General features: G+C 40.9%; 1 protein-coding gene across 2 annotated transcripts; it reads right to left on the bottom strand.

Annotated features, from left to right (window-relative positions):
* Nucleotides 1–526: 526 nt before the first annotated feature.
* Nucleotides 527–13152, bottom strand: slc20a1b (solute carrier family 20 member 1b). Of its 2 annotated transcripts, none has more exons than XM_081354384.1 (11): nucleotides 12843–13152; nucleotides 10972–11719; nucleotides 10722–10862; nucleotides 10512–10597; nucleotides 10298–10394; nucleotides 5719–5838; nucleotides 3750–3986; nucleotides 3103–3649; nucleotides 2823–3008; nucleotides 2635–2719; nucleotides 527–2516 (listed from the first exon to the last, which is right to left on the bottom strand). In XM_081354384.1, exons 2-11 carry the CDS (start codon nucleotides 11321–11323, stop codon nucleotides 2361–2363), a joined length of 2007 nt encoding a protein of 668 aa, XP_081210510.1. In that variant the 5' UTR covers nucleotides 11324–11719; nucleotides 12843–13152; the 3' UTR covers nucleotides 527–2360. The 2 variants fall into 2 exon arrangements, with proteins under 2 accessions (XP_081210510.1, XP_081210511.1); XM_081354385.1 differs by having other exon boundaries at nucleotides 3103–3646.
* Nucleotides 13153–14845: the final 1693 nt, after the last annotated feature.

Here is a 14845-nt window from a genome sequence, read left to right as displayed (position 1 = left end):
AGATCACTGTTTTTTTTTTTTTTAATAAAGGCTTTTAAATGAGGCTGCAGGTGGGTGTAATAACATGATTACATGTCTTAGGCAGCAGATGTAGGTGGTGTTAGAGAACATATCTAGGACGGTTATCCAGGCCAGCGCTGTCTACAGTCCGCGGGGGCTCATTTGGGCTTTATTTATATCATCTGCATTGTCCCAGCTTATTTTTGAACCAAAGATGCAAAGTTGCATATCCCTTAAAATAGCATTAGAACTAGATGAAACTGGATATTAGGCATCTAGAAATATAGTTATAAAAAAAGTATACTCTATTGACAATCTATACTAAGAATAATTCACAGCAAGAGATCAGTTACAATTACATGATTATAATTTCATGTTGACTTCAACACTTTTGAATCCTAGGAAGGGGGGGGGGTAGTATACTGAATGAGGGAGGGAAAAAGTATAAAACTATCAGCATAAATATGGCAGAAGAAATGTGATCTCATTCACTGGTGAAATTAAATAAACAGGCAAGGACAAGTGATAATCAAAAAGACATTTTAATCTTTCATCCCCAAAGCGCAATATACAAAATAAAACGTTTTTTTTTTCCCTCTTTGGTAACAAAAACAAAAAACAAAAAAGATCAATCCTTAAGGCAACTACAGCAACTATGTAAGGTCTAAATGTGTTGAGTTTATAACCAAATAACCACTCACAAATGGCTTCACCTCCAGTCAAGGAACGCTGGGATCTTTCAACACCACTGCTGCCTTCAGACCAAACCATCATTTAACACCACTGTCCCACACCTATCTAATAAATTGGGCAAGTCACACGTGTTGCTGTAGGGTTTGTAAAATAGATACATGTACATATGTTTGTATTAGTATACATTCCTCAGAAGTACTACAGTAGGTCTTTGAGAAGGCTGGAGCAGATGAGCTACACCATCCAACTGGATGCCATCAAGCTTTACAGAAACGCCAATGGTCTCAAATCTAGCGCAAGTAAACTTCACTCACTTCATCAATGTGTAATTCACTGTGTCAGATATTAAGCACCACAGCAAAGCATTACTGTAATTCACTCAAAGGGAAAGAGGCTTATAGGTTGTTTTTAAACATAAAGAGGTTCATTTTTGCAGGGGACTTTTTATACATATAATAAACTTATATAAACTTGATTTTCAAAGATAGATCTTTCGGTCCCTGGGCAGCACTACACTGGTAATACGGGAGTTTGGGCATCTTAGTAACACTTCATCCAACAGCCATGGTGACTGAGCACAAAGGGCCATAATCCACTGTATGGAGTTCAATTGTCTACAGCAAACATTCAAGGGCGCGCGTGCTGCATTTAAGAGAGTCGCCAATAGCATACTAACTACAGCAGAGCATTCTGCACAGTCTGTGCTTTAAGGAAAGGCTGAATCTTTGCAGGAGCTGCTGGGATGTTTAACTGCATCTCCAAGCACAGGTTGCTCCTTTATGGTTATTCAAGGCCGGGCAAAGCAGAGCAAATATTAACAGCTCAATTACAGTGGTGCAAAACACGCAGAAGAGTTTGATGTTCTAGAACCCATTAATGAAAAAAAAAAAAGGACTAAAAGAACAATAACAGAAGGGCTGGACTATAAATATTTCTGGAGACTGCTTAGTTTACCAAGAGGCTTGTTTTGTAGTGTAACCTACAAAAGAACTAAAAATAGATCAAGACATCTGGAAAAGGGCACTGAAATTGTATTAAGGAACATGATGTAAGCGACCAATTTCCTTTGCAAATCAACCCTCACAAGACTAAAAATGTGAGTCTTAAGGCTTGTGAGTTCAGTCAGGCCTGCTTAAGAAAAAGTGGAAAACTCATGCTTACCGAATGTATAGAAGGAAAACAACTCCATTGCTCTTCCCTAAATTCTTCACACAGAGAAACAAAAAAAAAAACGCCTTTCTAAGGAACTCAAGTAATGAAAAAACGCATGTCAAAAGAAGGCTAGCTAATACTGCATTGTAATTGTTTTACCTTAAAAAACCCTTTAGTTCTGTACATAATTACATTAAAAAAACAAAAGACATTTAACATATGTACAAGAGGGAATTTAAATGGCAACCATTCTAGTGATGAAGACATTTTCTTCCCTGGCCTATGGCATGTGACCTGGTGCAATGCACAAATCATCAACACAGGCTAAAAATTATGCAACCAAGAATCACAGGCTCAATCGAAAGGGGCCTTTTTCATCCCCCACTCATCACGAGGATGGCAGGAGGGAGGAAATTAAAGAGAGACAGAAGGGAAGGTTGAGACATGCCCTCATCCTCTCTATGGGGATCCTTGTTCCTCTTTGAGAGTAGAGAGGGAGGCAGACTTTTAAGGCCTCACAGAATGACGTAGAAGAACAGGGCCATGATGGCCGCGCTGATAAGGCCAGAGATGGGCACAGTGACAAACCAGGCCATGAAGATGTTTCTAAACAGCCGCCAATCCACTGCCTTCCTGGAGCGCAGCCAGCCGACAGACACCACTGACCCGACCTGAAAACGACAAAATGATACGCCCTCAACAACAAGCTGTAATTATCAATCTCATTCAAATGGTCTCCGTCTAGGTCTTGCTTTGCATCAGTTTGTTTTGCATACAGGCCCATCTTACCTTGCAGTGAGTGGTGGAAACTGGAAGACCGATGTTAGAAGCAACCACAACGGTGATGGCTGAGGCGAGCTCAATGCTGAAACCACTAAAATTAAACAAAGTATTGTTTAGGGAAGTCTGCCAATCGGGAGCTTCTGCTCTGTACAGCAGGTGCTGCCTGATGTAACAACATGGGCGTGTGTTTATACCTAGACGGGGTAATGGGGGTCAGGTCCTTGCCCATGGTCTGGATGACTCTACGGCCCCAGACCCACAGACCGACACAGATGCCCACTCCTCCATACAGCAGCAACCAGATCGGAGTTGGTGCAGTTGATGTAACAGACTTACTCTCATAGACCAGCCACAGAGCAACCAGGGGACCAATTGCATTACTGAAAGCAAAAGAGTTAAGACATTCTCAAATCTTAGTATTAAAATCTGTGAACACAATTTTAAGCACTGTATAGTTCAATGCATCTGCATTACCTGACATCATTTCCTCCGTGAGCAAAGGAGCCAAAACAGGCGGTTAGAATTTGCAAAAACTGGAAGAGCATCGACACCTCCGGTCTGTCAGCATCGGCTCTATCCTCCTCCAAAGAACTATGGCTGCTCCCAGGATCTTCGTCAACGATCTTCAAAGTGACCTCACCCTCGCCGAGGCCTTCAGGTGCACCGTTCTCTGCCACTGCATTACAGTAACTTGTGTAGCTGTCCATGCGGATGCGCTTCCTCTCCTGGGTGCTGGCTTTTTCCTTGTCTCCGTCTTCAGAAGCACGGAAGTCAGCTTCTTTGGGCTTGATGTCTCCGTACATGCCAATGATGGCCATAGTGTAGGAGGTGTAGCTGTTGTTGCGGCGGATGGGCCGGTCGCCACCCTCCCCCATGCAGTCTCCCACTTTTGCCAGATGGAGTTTGTGCAGCAGGTCCTTGTAGAGGCCGGAGTCCTTGTGAACTGTGTGGTACTGAGAGTAACCGTTGCTAGGGATCTGACTGGGGCCAGTGGTGAATTGAACGTGGGTCCTCGGAGCTGCTGAAGACAGAATAAAGTTACAAGATTGATCTGCAATAAAAACAGTAAGCGTGTGTCATGATTGGCATGGCATGTGAGGCATCACACACTACAGACTTACCATTGCCTGTCTCTGACTCTTTGCAGTCCTTTTGATCTGGGTCATCTGAATCCCCAATGTTAAAGGTGACCTTGCGCTCCTCAGAAGGAGGTGGGGAAGAGGGGGTGTTAGAGGAGGTGTTGGAGGACAGGGCACTGGATTCCTCAGGGACAGGTTTCAGGATGGGACTGTGAGCTTCATGCAGCTCCCTCTTCTCCATCAGAGGACTCTCAGAGGGACTGGAAGACTTTAATTTACCTGTATATCAGACAAGATAGATTAAAGATAATGGTCAACTCCACGATTGCTAGCAAATAAATAATAATAAAAAAAAGTTCAAATGTTTTATTTAAATCAATTTTATTCATTTACATTTATTATTATTTTTTATAAAAATATATAAAGTTTTTCTCAAAACTTTTCCACAGACCACTTAGCACTTCCTTGTGGCCTCTTGGGGGTCCAACCCCTATTCTAACATTTATTATAAATATTAATAAACTTGCATAGTATTTATCTTGTCAAGCTACCAATTAATATTTTAAAATAACGAGTAAGATTTGGTAAAATAAAACATATTAAGACGGAACAGCCAAGTTTATTTGCTTTATTTCCATATCATTGAATGCATTTACACTACAGGTTTAAGGCTTTATGGAATGCAAACATTTAGTATTTAAAAAAAAATGATGTTATTAACATTTAATTCGAGAACCATAATTAGTTTAGTAAAGGTGAATCTGATCAATCATTTGTGAGAAGTACAAAGGCTGGCAAGACTTTATTCACTGGCAATTCACATGGCCATCACGAGCGCTCGATTCTATAAACTTTAAGAGGCAAACAGTCTGTTTGCTTAAATTGTCACTATAACCCTACATTTCAAGGACAGTCTGACATAACTCGGTCCATCGTCCACTGATCTGCAGAGTAGTGTCAAAGCACTTGTATTCTATTTTAGTAGCAAATGCCACCTCAAAGTGTAGCCATACACCTTAATCCGACGAGGCGGCGCTACTTCCGCCAGCACCTCAACTGGACCACAATTATTCCGGTTCACTAGCCAAAGACCAATTAGTGGATCACTATGACCCAATTAGGCTGTTAATACACAGCCAGTCTATACAGCTCTAGATAGACAACACTAGATGAGACTAGGTTTGTTTGTGTTAAAGAACCATATTACAACAAACAGATTGTCTTAATCTAAAGCTGGTATTTCTTGAAAGTGCAGTTGGTATTCGAATGTTTTGCGCGTTTTTGTCTGTCACGTGACTTGAGGATTAGGTAACATTTTCTTGCTTTTTCAACTTTAGCTGTGCGACAGGAAAGTCTTGGGTTCAACACAAATTTCAAAATAAATTTGATATATGTGGACATGCAGTTTAAGCCACAGAAAAAGTTCTCTGAGCAAGGTAATAAATGTCAATACAGTATATAATAGCTACAACACAACATAAAAACTAATGTAGTAAAACTGCTTACAAACCATTCTGCATACATTCAGTATTTTTGCACAGCATGTGTAAGGATACAGACACAAACTGTTGACACAAAGAAAAATCCAGAGTTGACAGAGCTTAACTTGTGTTGAACCCAGAACATTCCTTCAAAGAGTATATCGTCTTTCTAAGTGACTGATTAAAACTGCTGTCCACTGCCAGAATCTTTAATCTGTAGGGTATTATCCTCACAAACACCTGGTGCTAGGCCTAAGGCTAATAAATCTCTCATGTCCACAGATTGCCATCCACACTTTTATAGGGCCTGAAATTTTCTGATTTAAAGTGTGTACGTACTTAAATAAAAAACCTTCAAGGGTTGATGTATTGTTATATCCAAGTACAGTGCAAGTCTACTTTCAGTAGTCTACTTTGCATCAGTTAAACAACCCAGTCGTGTTGTGGAAGTGATAATGCAACCAGTTATGACATACAGTTCTATTGCGACTGATTATAAACAATTACAAAACAGAAAAATGGATACTTACATTCAATCTTCTTCTTGAGTCGAGGGCAGACAACAAACCAAACGAAGATGCCGGTGACCAGGCCAAAGCCAATGGAAATGAGCAGCACTTCCCACCAGGACAGCTTATCGAATCCCAGCACTGCAGTCCCATCGGTCACAGGGGGAAAGGGACCAAATAAGGGTTTCGAGGGAGAGGAGGGGAGGAAAGGAAAGGTGCTTTTGAGACAACAGGCAGCATGTGCTACCAACAACACAAACAGCATTAGGGAATGGACAAGGACATTGTGGAGTCCTGTTTTTTTAGTAATGGTGTTGGAATTTAAGATGTAAGAAGGGGATTCGCTGCATCTAGGATTTGCTTACACACCCTTTCCGAAGGAAAGAAATGCATGTTCAGAGAATACTTAGGCCACTGGCTCTCATTTATCATTTTCAGTTAGGAAACTATTATTAAGAGTTTAAGAAATGTACTTGTTTAGGAGTCCATAGAAATGCAAACCAAGACAACCGCTGCAACCAAGTGTCAAATATCCTTGTCGCATTCAGAATGCAAGCGCAAGGCTTGCCCTCTTACATAACACTTCAGGTGAGATGTGAGTGCAAACAGCAGAAAAATTGTTGCAGTGACAAGACAGCGCACAAGGCCAACATACCATGTTCAACAAGTGCAGGTACCTTAAAAGGCAACTGCGGCAAGAGATCACCCCCCACCTCTTTGGGAGGACGAGTGGGGGAAAAAATGTGACCACTCCTGCAGAACGGTTATATCTGAGCCAAGACTGCGGTGTTAGCTGCGGTAATGAAGAATGTGTGCTGCATGTTCAAGAAAGAGTGCTGGCTGAGCAAGTCGGCCATTAACAAATTCCCCATGGGGTCCAGAACCTCAGACAATGAAATGTGTCAACATAAGTTCATGGGACCAAAAAGGGTATTGGAAATATTTGGAGCAAGACTTTGTCCAAATGAGATGGAAAGAAAAGGCTTTGGTGGAGCAGGGATGTGAAAAATAAACAGAAAGAGAGGTTTAGAGATAAGAGGACAGGGACCAGTGGGGCATACATTCCCGTGCCTTGCCACATGCACGTACTACTGCAGGACACTGCAGGGCATGCCGTGACGCTGTGTGCTTTGGTTATGCAACTCCAGTTCAATCTCAGGAGACAAGATTCAAAGAGAAGCGTCACATTCTTTAGAGAGCACTGAGGTACATAAGGGAGGAACAGCTGAACTTTCTAACATGACTGAGCAGCATCTAAAGGGACAGAACAGGTGTGGCCAGCAGAGGTGAGGGGGTGAATGATGGAAATAAGAGAAAGGCCGACAAATGGGGCCCAGTTATCACTTATGGCCGGCTGGCACAGTTCCTGCTCAGTGTGTGAGAAATGCAGCCCTGTGCATGTGGTTTAGGCAGGGAATGCATTCATGCTTGCATCGACGTAGTTTGAATAACAATTTCCCACAAAAGGGGAGCAGCCAGGCCACAACCATGCAGTGGGATGAATGAATGGAAGTGGATTCATTTCCTGCTTTGCCTCACAATAAAATATGCTATCCCATGGCCTTTATTACACAATAACACGAGCTGTTTTTCCAGACACATTCAAGCACTATACCTCATCCTGGTGACGTGTTGATGATGGTTTATGAGTCATTGTGGGCTGGGAACTGGCGTTTATGGCAATTATGGCAATTGTGGTCTTTGACTGCCGTGTGTCTGTTGCAAAAGTTACACATTGTTTTTAATAATTAACAGACATGAAATAAACTTATGGTGTTGTGATATTCAAACTTTGTAGCACTACCAGAATGATATTTGGTGTGGAGACACACCCAGTTTTTTTTTTACCCATGCCACCAAGTCTGGCATCCGCAAATGAATCTGGTGCTTCAAACAAAACGTTCTTTTTGACACCGTAAACTGTTTTGAGTCATGCGGACCAAGTCTGGCCAAATATAAAAACATTCCATTTCAAATCCACAGTCTGTTATTGCTGCCTTTCATGTTTGCTTTATATCCCCAGGGCAACCGAAACACCCCACTGTCTGTTTTTCCAAAGAGGAAGCAGACCAGAAAACAAGCATAGACGTACTGGAGGCGGGAGGGTGTAGTCAATCATTATGGCCCTCGTTATTAAATAGAATATGAGAAATCCAAGTTAAGGCCTGAAACTATACAACTTTTAAAATCTGAATAGTATTGTATACTTGTATTGTATACCTGAATAATTGTAAGGAATTCTAAGAGTTCACCACTCTGTCATACTTAATCCCTATTGGTCCCTATTTGAGTCATTTTTGTATCTTTGTAACTAAATTTTAAATTCAGCAAAAAGTCACGTCACACAAATTCATGACTGATCATAGTTTAGATTATCTACCATCTGACTTTTGGCAACTAGTGTCGACTCCTCCAGATTGTAAATTAGGACAAAGGTCATGTAGTTTATTCCAGCCTTTAAGTGTAGTAATTTTGAGAACTAGCAGACTAACTGAAAGTAATAATTCAAACAAATAAAACAAACAAATAATTGTTTGCCTACTCCAGTCTCAAATGCTGAGGGCTGCTAGCATTAAAATACAGAAACAGGGTTTGTGTCATCTGTATTTTTCATGGGGAGAACTTTCCAGGCACTGTGGTTGCTGAGTGACCGTATGTCTGTGTGCTGAAACTAAGGGTGGGGGTGGGTTACTGCACATGATTAGCAAAGTTTGAGGCACCATGTTAGGGAAAGGGGGTTTATTAGAAAAGGACCAGTGACTAGATGTGTACAACACCTATGTATCACAACCCAAATTAGTTTGAATGGGTTAAACCTTTTGTAAAGTATGTGCGTTGGAATGAGTTGTCATCCTCACACCGTGTCCTAACCCGACGCGATGCAAAAAGATTCCAGCGACAAATAATTTGTCTGTCCAGACTAGACGCGACGCGACATGCGTAAAAATCAATTATCCATTGTTGCTTTTACAGCTACAAAGCTGGAGCACTAAATGATATTCAAAGTCACATTACACGCTTTTAACATTAAATAAAGCACATAAACAATACCTGAGATTATCATTGTCACACTTTGTGTTTGTTGTTCCAGCGCGACGTCGCAGAAAAATAGAAACCGTTTCTATAATAGAACCGTCGCATGTCGTCATTGCGGCTAGTTAGGACAAAAACTCTGATTAACATGGAAAAGAGTCCTTTTATCACGTGTAGTTAGGACACCGTTTCATACTGTACAAACAGTTAAAATAAAACCAGAAGAACAAGGAGTTCCAAGTACCAGTGCAAACACACCGCATCAAGGAAACTCCACCTAGTCACATTCTGACTGAATTTTTACAGGGCAAGTGTGCCTGCATTCAGCACCCTTCTGACACAAAGGAGGTTGATCAACGATTCATGACATGCCACATGCTTCTCAAACCCCCCCCTTGGCGAGTGCTGGTATTGTCCTGTCCTGGGAGAAGCTCTGGAATAACTGAACCTGAGTGAACAGCCTTAAACAGGTTCAGAGTGGGAGGAGTTAAGGGACTGTGTCAGGTGATCTGCTGCCTTTAAAGCTAATCCAAAAGCAGATGACGCGACAGTGTCACTAAGTGTGGCTAAAGATCAAATTAACCTTATGTTAAGATGGCCCTATTACTATGTTGACCTGAATTGTCAGTGAGACTGTGAGAGGATACATGTCCTTGTCCTGATGCTTTCAGACAACTCACATGACATGTGTGTCAGCTGATGAGAAAACTCATTCTAATTGATTCAGGGTCTTGAAGTGACATTGCAATTATTAAGTGGGCTCTAGAGGACAGCCTTTTAATTTTGAGAAACTATAAATCTTTAAAGTCATTAGAAACTCCATGTATCAAATGAAAACCACTAGGCATAATCTGAATGGACTTATCACTTAAGTTTTGTAACAAACTTAAGCTTATTCTAATATGAGTACTAAACAGAGACTTTATTCAGAAAGTATACTGGCATCTCATAACTAGACTGTCCAAATATGAAAAAACTTGATGCATTAGGGTGTTTAGGGCAGAATGAATGTGTGCTGCTATGTGCATGTGTGTATGCTGCACCTTGCTGTGCCTACGTAAAGAGCGCCCGCCTGGAGTGCACGTGTACACACTCCTAGGCTGCATATCCTAGGCTGTCATACTCTGGCCTGTAGCCTTCATTTAATGGCCCAGGCCAGTTGACTTCTTGAATTGTTGAGCCCTGTAGGTAAAAGGAAACAAAAAGGAGCAAATGTTGCTCATTTAATAAGGTTTCAAATTGAAAGGCAAAATTATTCAGAGCTCAACAGTTAACAGCACTCAAAAACGTAGTGCTTTCTCTACTGAGGCTGACGGTTCTTTTTGATGGGTGTGAATTCTTTATTCCACTGTTTTTTCTCTCCTATGATGGAGAAGGAAAAAACACTGACTGAGGTCATGAATACAGACACCACATGTCCATGTCACGAGTGCTCCACTGAGTTCTCCAGAGCCCACAGGTTAAACACTGCTTTGCCTTATGCACTGTAAACACAGTCTAGCAGAGTCTGGGCATCTGCTTAGGATGTTAATGGGCATGAAAAGGGCAGAAATTCAGAAATACTCACGGGGAGCTCCAGTAAACATTATGGAGAACAGGTTGATTCCCATTGTAACAGCGTAGAAGAATGGCAGGGCCCTCAGACCATTGGGCACTGGATCCTTCTGCAAAGGACAAAATACACTCTTAGCCAACACCCAACCTTGGTGTGATATATTATATATTCTTCATCCAAGTTACTCATTAAGACCAAGTTGGAAAGATAAGATAATTTTATCTACCTTTTGTAAGATGAGTTTGCGAACAAAGTAGAAAAGAACAGCAGACATGATGCCGGAAAGGAGAGGCGAGAGGAACCACGAAATAACTGTAAGGGAACAAAGAACAATGAACTATAAGGAAACTAACACACCTCCAGTATCTTGACAACTGTATTAATCATACAAGTTCAAATGACATATGGATTGTCTCTGTGAATGCAGCTGACTCACCGATTCTAAGAATCTCCCACCATCTGACTCCCTGCTGACCTCTGGCAACGAGTGAAAAGCCAATGGTAGCCCCCACGATGCAATGGGTCCCAGAAATAGGAAGCTTCAGAAAAGAAGCAGCCAACTGCCACACAGCAGAGCCTGTTGAGTGAAGGGGGAAAAAAGCACACTCAAAAAGAGAAACCTCAAATTGCGTATATAAAAATAAGTAATAACTTATAAATGTACAAGCCCTTCATAAGGTACTTACCAACCATAGCGCTGACTGAGCCAGCCATCAACACATGCTCTGAGCCGTTGTACATGTTCACGTCGATAATGCCTTTGCGGATGGTCTCGCTGACCTTGGCTCCAAGCAGCACAGAGCCCACCGTCTCAAAGATAGAAGCAAGAATACAGGCCTGCCTAAGGGTAACTACACCTGAACCCACTGCCGTACCAAACGAGTTGGCGACGTCATTAGCACCCACTGAAAAGGCCAGGATAAACGCTATGACGAAGCCTAGGATTAGGAGCCATAGATAGTCTGCCGTATCGATTCGACCCAACCCAGCAATGGTGCTGCTCACAAGCGCTATCGTGGCCAGAGTTGTCGATACCATTGTGCGCGGATGGTTTTCAAGTTATACGGAAATTATTTTTTACTTTTCACAATCTTACAGGTAAGAGAACCAAATATGTATAAATAATTCAAGCAGCAGCACACTGGATATTTTATCCCCAGAAAATTGAGGTACTAGTGTTTCTAAATACGTTTTTCTGCCTCAGACCTACCTTCGCCCTTCACTAAACCAGCAAATCAAAGCAATCCAGAAACCAGAGAGAATCTGCACTGCTCTAAACTGATATGTAACGTTAAGGGAGAGGGTGGAGTGAGGGCCTATTGCTATCCTCTGAATAGACTAGATCTGTTACGGTTTGTTTTGGCTTGGGCAATCAGGCAGACAGAGAGGACATCCATTGTGCAACAGACACGATGGGAGAATGGTAGCTCATTCCTGAAGAAGAAGAAAAAAGAGAGAGGAGAAAGTGGGAAGGTTCCCGTGTTATGCAACAATTTCACTGCAAAGGGGCTAGAACTTGGACATAAGTTTGCTATTGCACACTAACGCAGTAGTACAGTACTTTATTCCGCATAGAGGGGAGCTGAAAGTTTCTAGAAAACTCTTTCACTGTAAAGTTACAAAAGGGGACGCATCGAGAACAGACGACCATGAATGATCATACAACAAAAACTATATGGCATCTACCGAAGCATGAAATAAATCCAATGTTCATATGGCTTTTTGGCTACAAACATCAAGTCAAAACATTCAAAGTAAGAAAATGTAGCACTAAAAAGCCAAACTTGTTTAACAAGCCCGAGCAGGCAACACTTTGATTAATAATTTAAGCATTGTGACAACAAACAGCAACTTGCATACAAATTAAACTGCCAGCGCATCCGTGTCATGTGGCTTTCCAGCACATTACTGCAATGCAGCCTTTATTGGCAAAGAAAACGCAGGAAAAAAAAATCCCGAAATGCGTTTGACTGTCAGTGTCGGGCTCGGGCTGTTCCAGCCAGTTCTCCCCGCTCGCGCTAGACACGCACTTCCTCGCTAACGTTAGCTTGAGGAAACAAATCACTCGCGAACAACCCTAAATCGTCAGCTTTCAACCCGTTTAAGATTCGCTGATATAAATATGAAAATAAAACAGTACACTAGTGAAATAAACGAATTTGATACGGCTTTTTAGGTTAACAAAGCGAAATTCATCTTTTGTGAGCGCGCCGGGTGTCCTCTCCGCGCTACACGTGTCGTCATTCATTCACACCCGCTAACAGCTAATGTGACGTTATAAATCATTAGTACTTCATTAAAAACATACCAAAATAACAACAAAATAAATATTTAATACATATAAACAACATATATCAGTGACACCGTATCAATTACTAAAAGTAAATAGACGTGTGTATTTTCGTAATTTCGACCACCGCGAGTCAGCTGACAAAGCCATGAGCTCGCGCTCATTCTAACCGCTCACAAATTAGCAAAGGGAAAAAACGTCGACGAGGAAGTACGACAAATACCATTAAGTACTAACTAGAATGCAAAAAAAATATTTTTTACTCACCACTCAAAGAAAATTGTCGATGAAATCGATTTAGATATTTTGACACAGTAGCCCGCCCAGTCAACTTCCCGTAGACGCTTTCCCCGCGCGCGCGGGGGTAACTAACGTTAGATACGATAAATGCTCTCGGCTCCTTCTCAAGCACTAACGTCGGGTGAATAGAGTAAATTCAGATCTTAAAGCGACAAACAAGACACTGCTGATTGCTTTGAGTCCTTGATGAAATAAAATAAAAAATCCCAATAAACCGCTTTTAGCCGGCTTCAGATGATGAGTTCCTGCTTGTCCACGCAAGACACATATATCATCTGACTGAGAGGGCGGGGCGTATTCGGTTGATGCTGGCGTCAAACAATAGACCACGCCCCCTGTCAACCACGCCCTCTGACCTTATTTGGCGAGTAAAACGAGTAAGTTATTTACTTATTAACCTTAGACTTTTCAACCATTACTACTACTTTGTAAATGTATAATCTGGAAAATGCCTGGATGCTGCTTTTGCATTACAAATAAAGGTAAATTCAACATCTACCCCACATTGCTTTAGATGTTTCAGATGCTGGAAAAGAATGTTCTTTTTTTAAATCTATAAAAAGCATTTGTTTGTTTTAGAGTTACTCAAGTTACTTATTTACATATGTAAAATTATATATTTTATGTTATATATTTACATTATGTCTGAAAAAATGGAAGTATAACTGAATATTAAAGACATCTGTATTTGTGAATATGAGGATAAAAGTACAGAGGACACATTAAACTATTTTGTTTTTAATTTGGTAATTTGGTCAAAACAAATGTAAAATAAAACGATATATTCAATTCACATGTATTTGTATAGCACATTTTACAATAAATAAAGTTTCAAAGCAGCTTTACAGAAAGTGCCTACATTACAATAAAGTGATCTATCAGAGCTGACTGTGTCCAAGTATTTCAGAAATGTACATTATGCAGTTAGCTAACAATGAATTGAAACAGTGTATTAATTTAAAGCAGAAACATATTACCCCTAATATAAACAGGAGTGCAGATTGATCTGTTGTACTTGGTAATCATCTGGAATATCTAAATTGATTCAAAAATTATTTTTGTAAAACATCTCTCTCTTTAATGAGGCCTCAATTCTCTCTCTCTCTCTCTCTCTCTCTCTCTCTCTCTCTCTCTCTCTCTCTCTCTCTCTCTCTCTCTCTCTCTCTCTCTCTCTCTCTCTCTCTCTCTCTCTCTCTCTCTCTCTCTCTCTCTCTCTCCAACAGACAACAATTTAGGCCAGTTTTACCTTTAAGTATGATTCCAAACCTGCTATATTTGAATCTGTTTGTATATACAGTATACAGTGTGTGTATTTATACACACATACATATAATGTATACTGTATATACAAACAGATTCAAATATAGCAGGCAATTGTTGTCTGTTGGAGATGACTAATGGTCATGTGTTCAAATTTCAAAGGCGTTTACTGTTTCCGGTAGTTGTATCCCCTCTAATTCATCTATGTGACCATCATGGGATAGAGTTTAATGAAGTTCTATGAAGATATGCTGTAACTCCCCCATGTGGCCACAGCAAAACAACTTTAATGGCAAGAGCATTTCTACCTTTCCTGGTCCAGGATTTATGTATTTCAAAAAGGGCAGTTATTGCCCATGGAAAGAAAGAAAGAAAGAAAGAAAGAAAGAAAGAAAGAAAGAAAGAAAGAAAGAAAGAAAGAAAGAAAGAAAGAAAGAAAGAAAGAAAGAAAGAAAGAAAGAAAGAAAGAAAGAAAGAAAGAAAGAAAGAAAGAAAGAAAGAAAGAAAGAACGTTTAAACTGTTTCTATGCATTTATTTTGGATAGATATATAGATGGATGGATGGATGGATGGATGGATGGATGGATGGATGGATGGATGGATGGATGGATGGATGGATGGATGGATGGATGGATGGATGGATGGATGGATGGATGGATGGATGGATGGATGGATGGATGGATGGATGGATGGATGGATGGATGGATGGA

This window comes from Scardinius erythrophthalmus, assembly GCF_964197995.2.
Source record: "Scardinius erythrophthalmus genome assembly, chromosome: 23".
Classification (NCBI taxonomy): domain Eukaryota; kingdom Metazoa; phylum Chordata; class Actinopteri; order Cypriniformes; family Leuciscidae; genus Scardinius; species Scardinius erythrophthalmus.
Note: the sequence above shows the minus strand (reverse complement) of the source record. Positions and strands in the feature narration are given on the sequence as shown.

What these genes read in the sequence shown, in the direction of transcription:
- slc20a1b (XM_081354384.1), bottom strand. Translation starts at nt 11,323, where the DNA reads ATGGTATCGACAACTCTGGCCACGATAGCGCTTGTGAGCAGCACCATT. An exon ending in CACGGAGGAAATGATGTCAG is followed by an intron (nt 3,009 to 3,102) that starts GTAATGCAGATG and finishes TTTTGCTTTCAG; the next exon opens with TAATGCAATTGGTCCCCTGG. An exon ending in TTTCCACCACTCACTGCAAG is followed by an intron (nt 2,517 to 2,634) that starts GTAAGATGGGCC and finishes TGTCGTTTTCAG; the next exon opens with GTCGGGTCAGTGGTGTCTGT.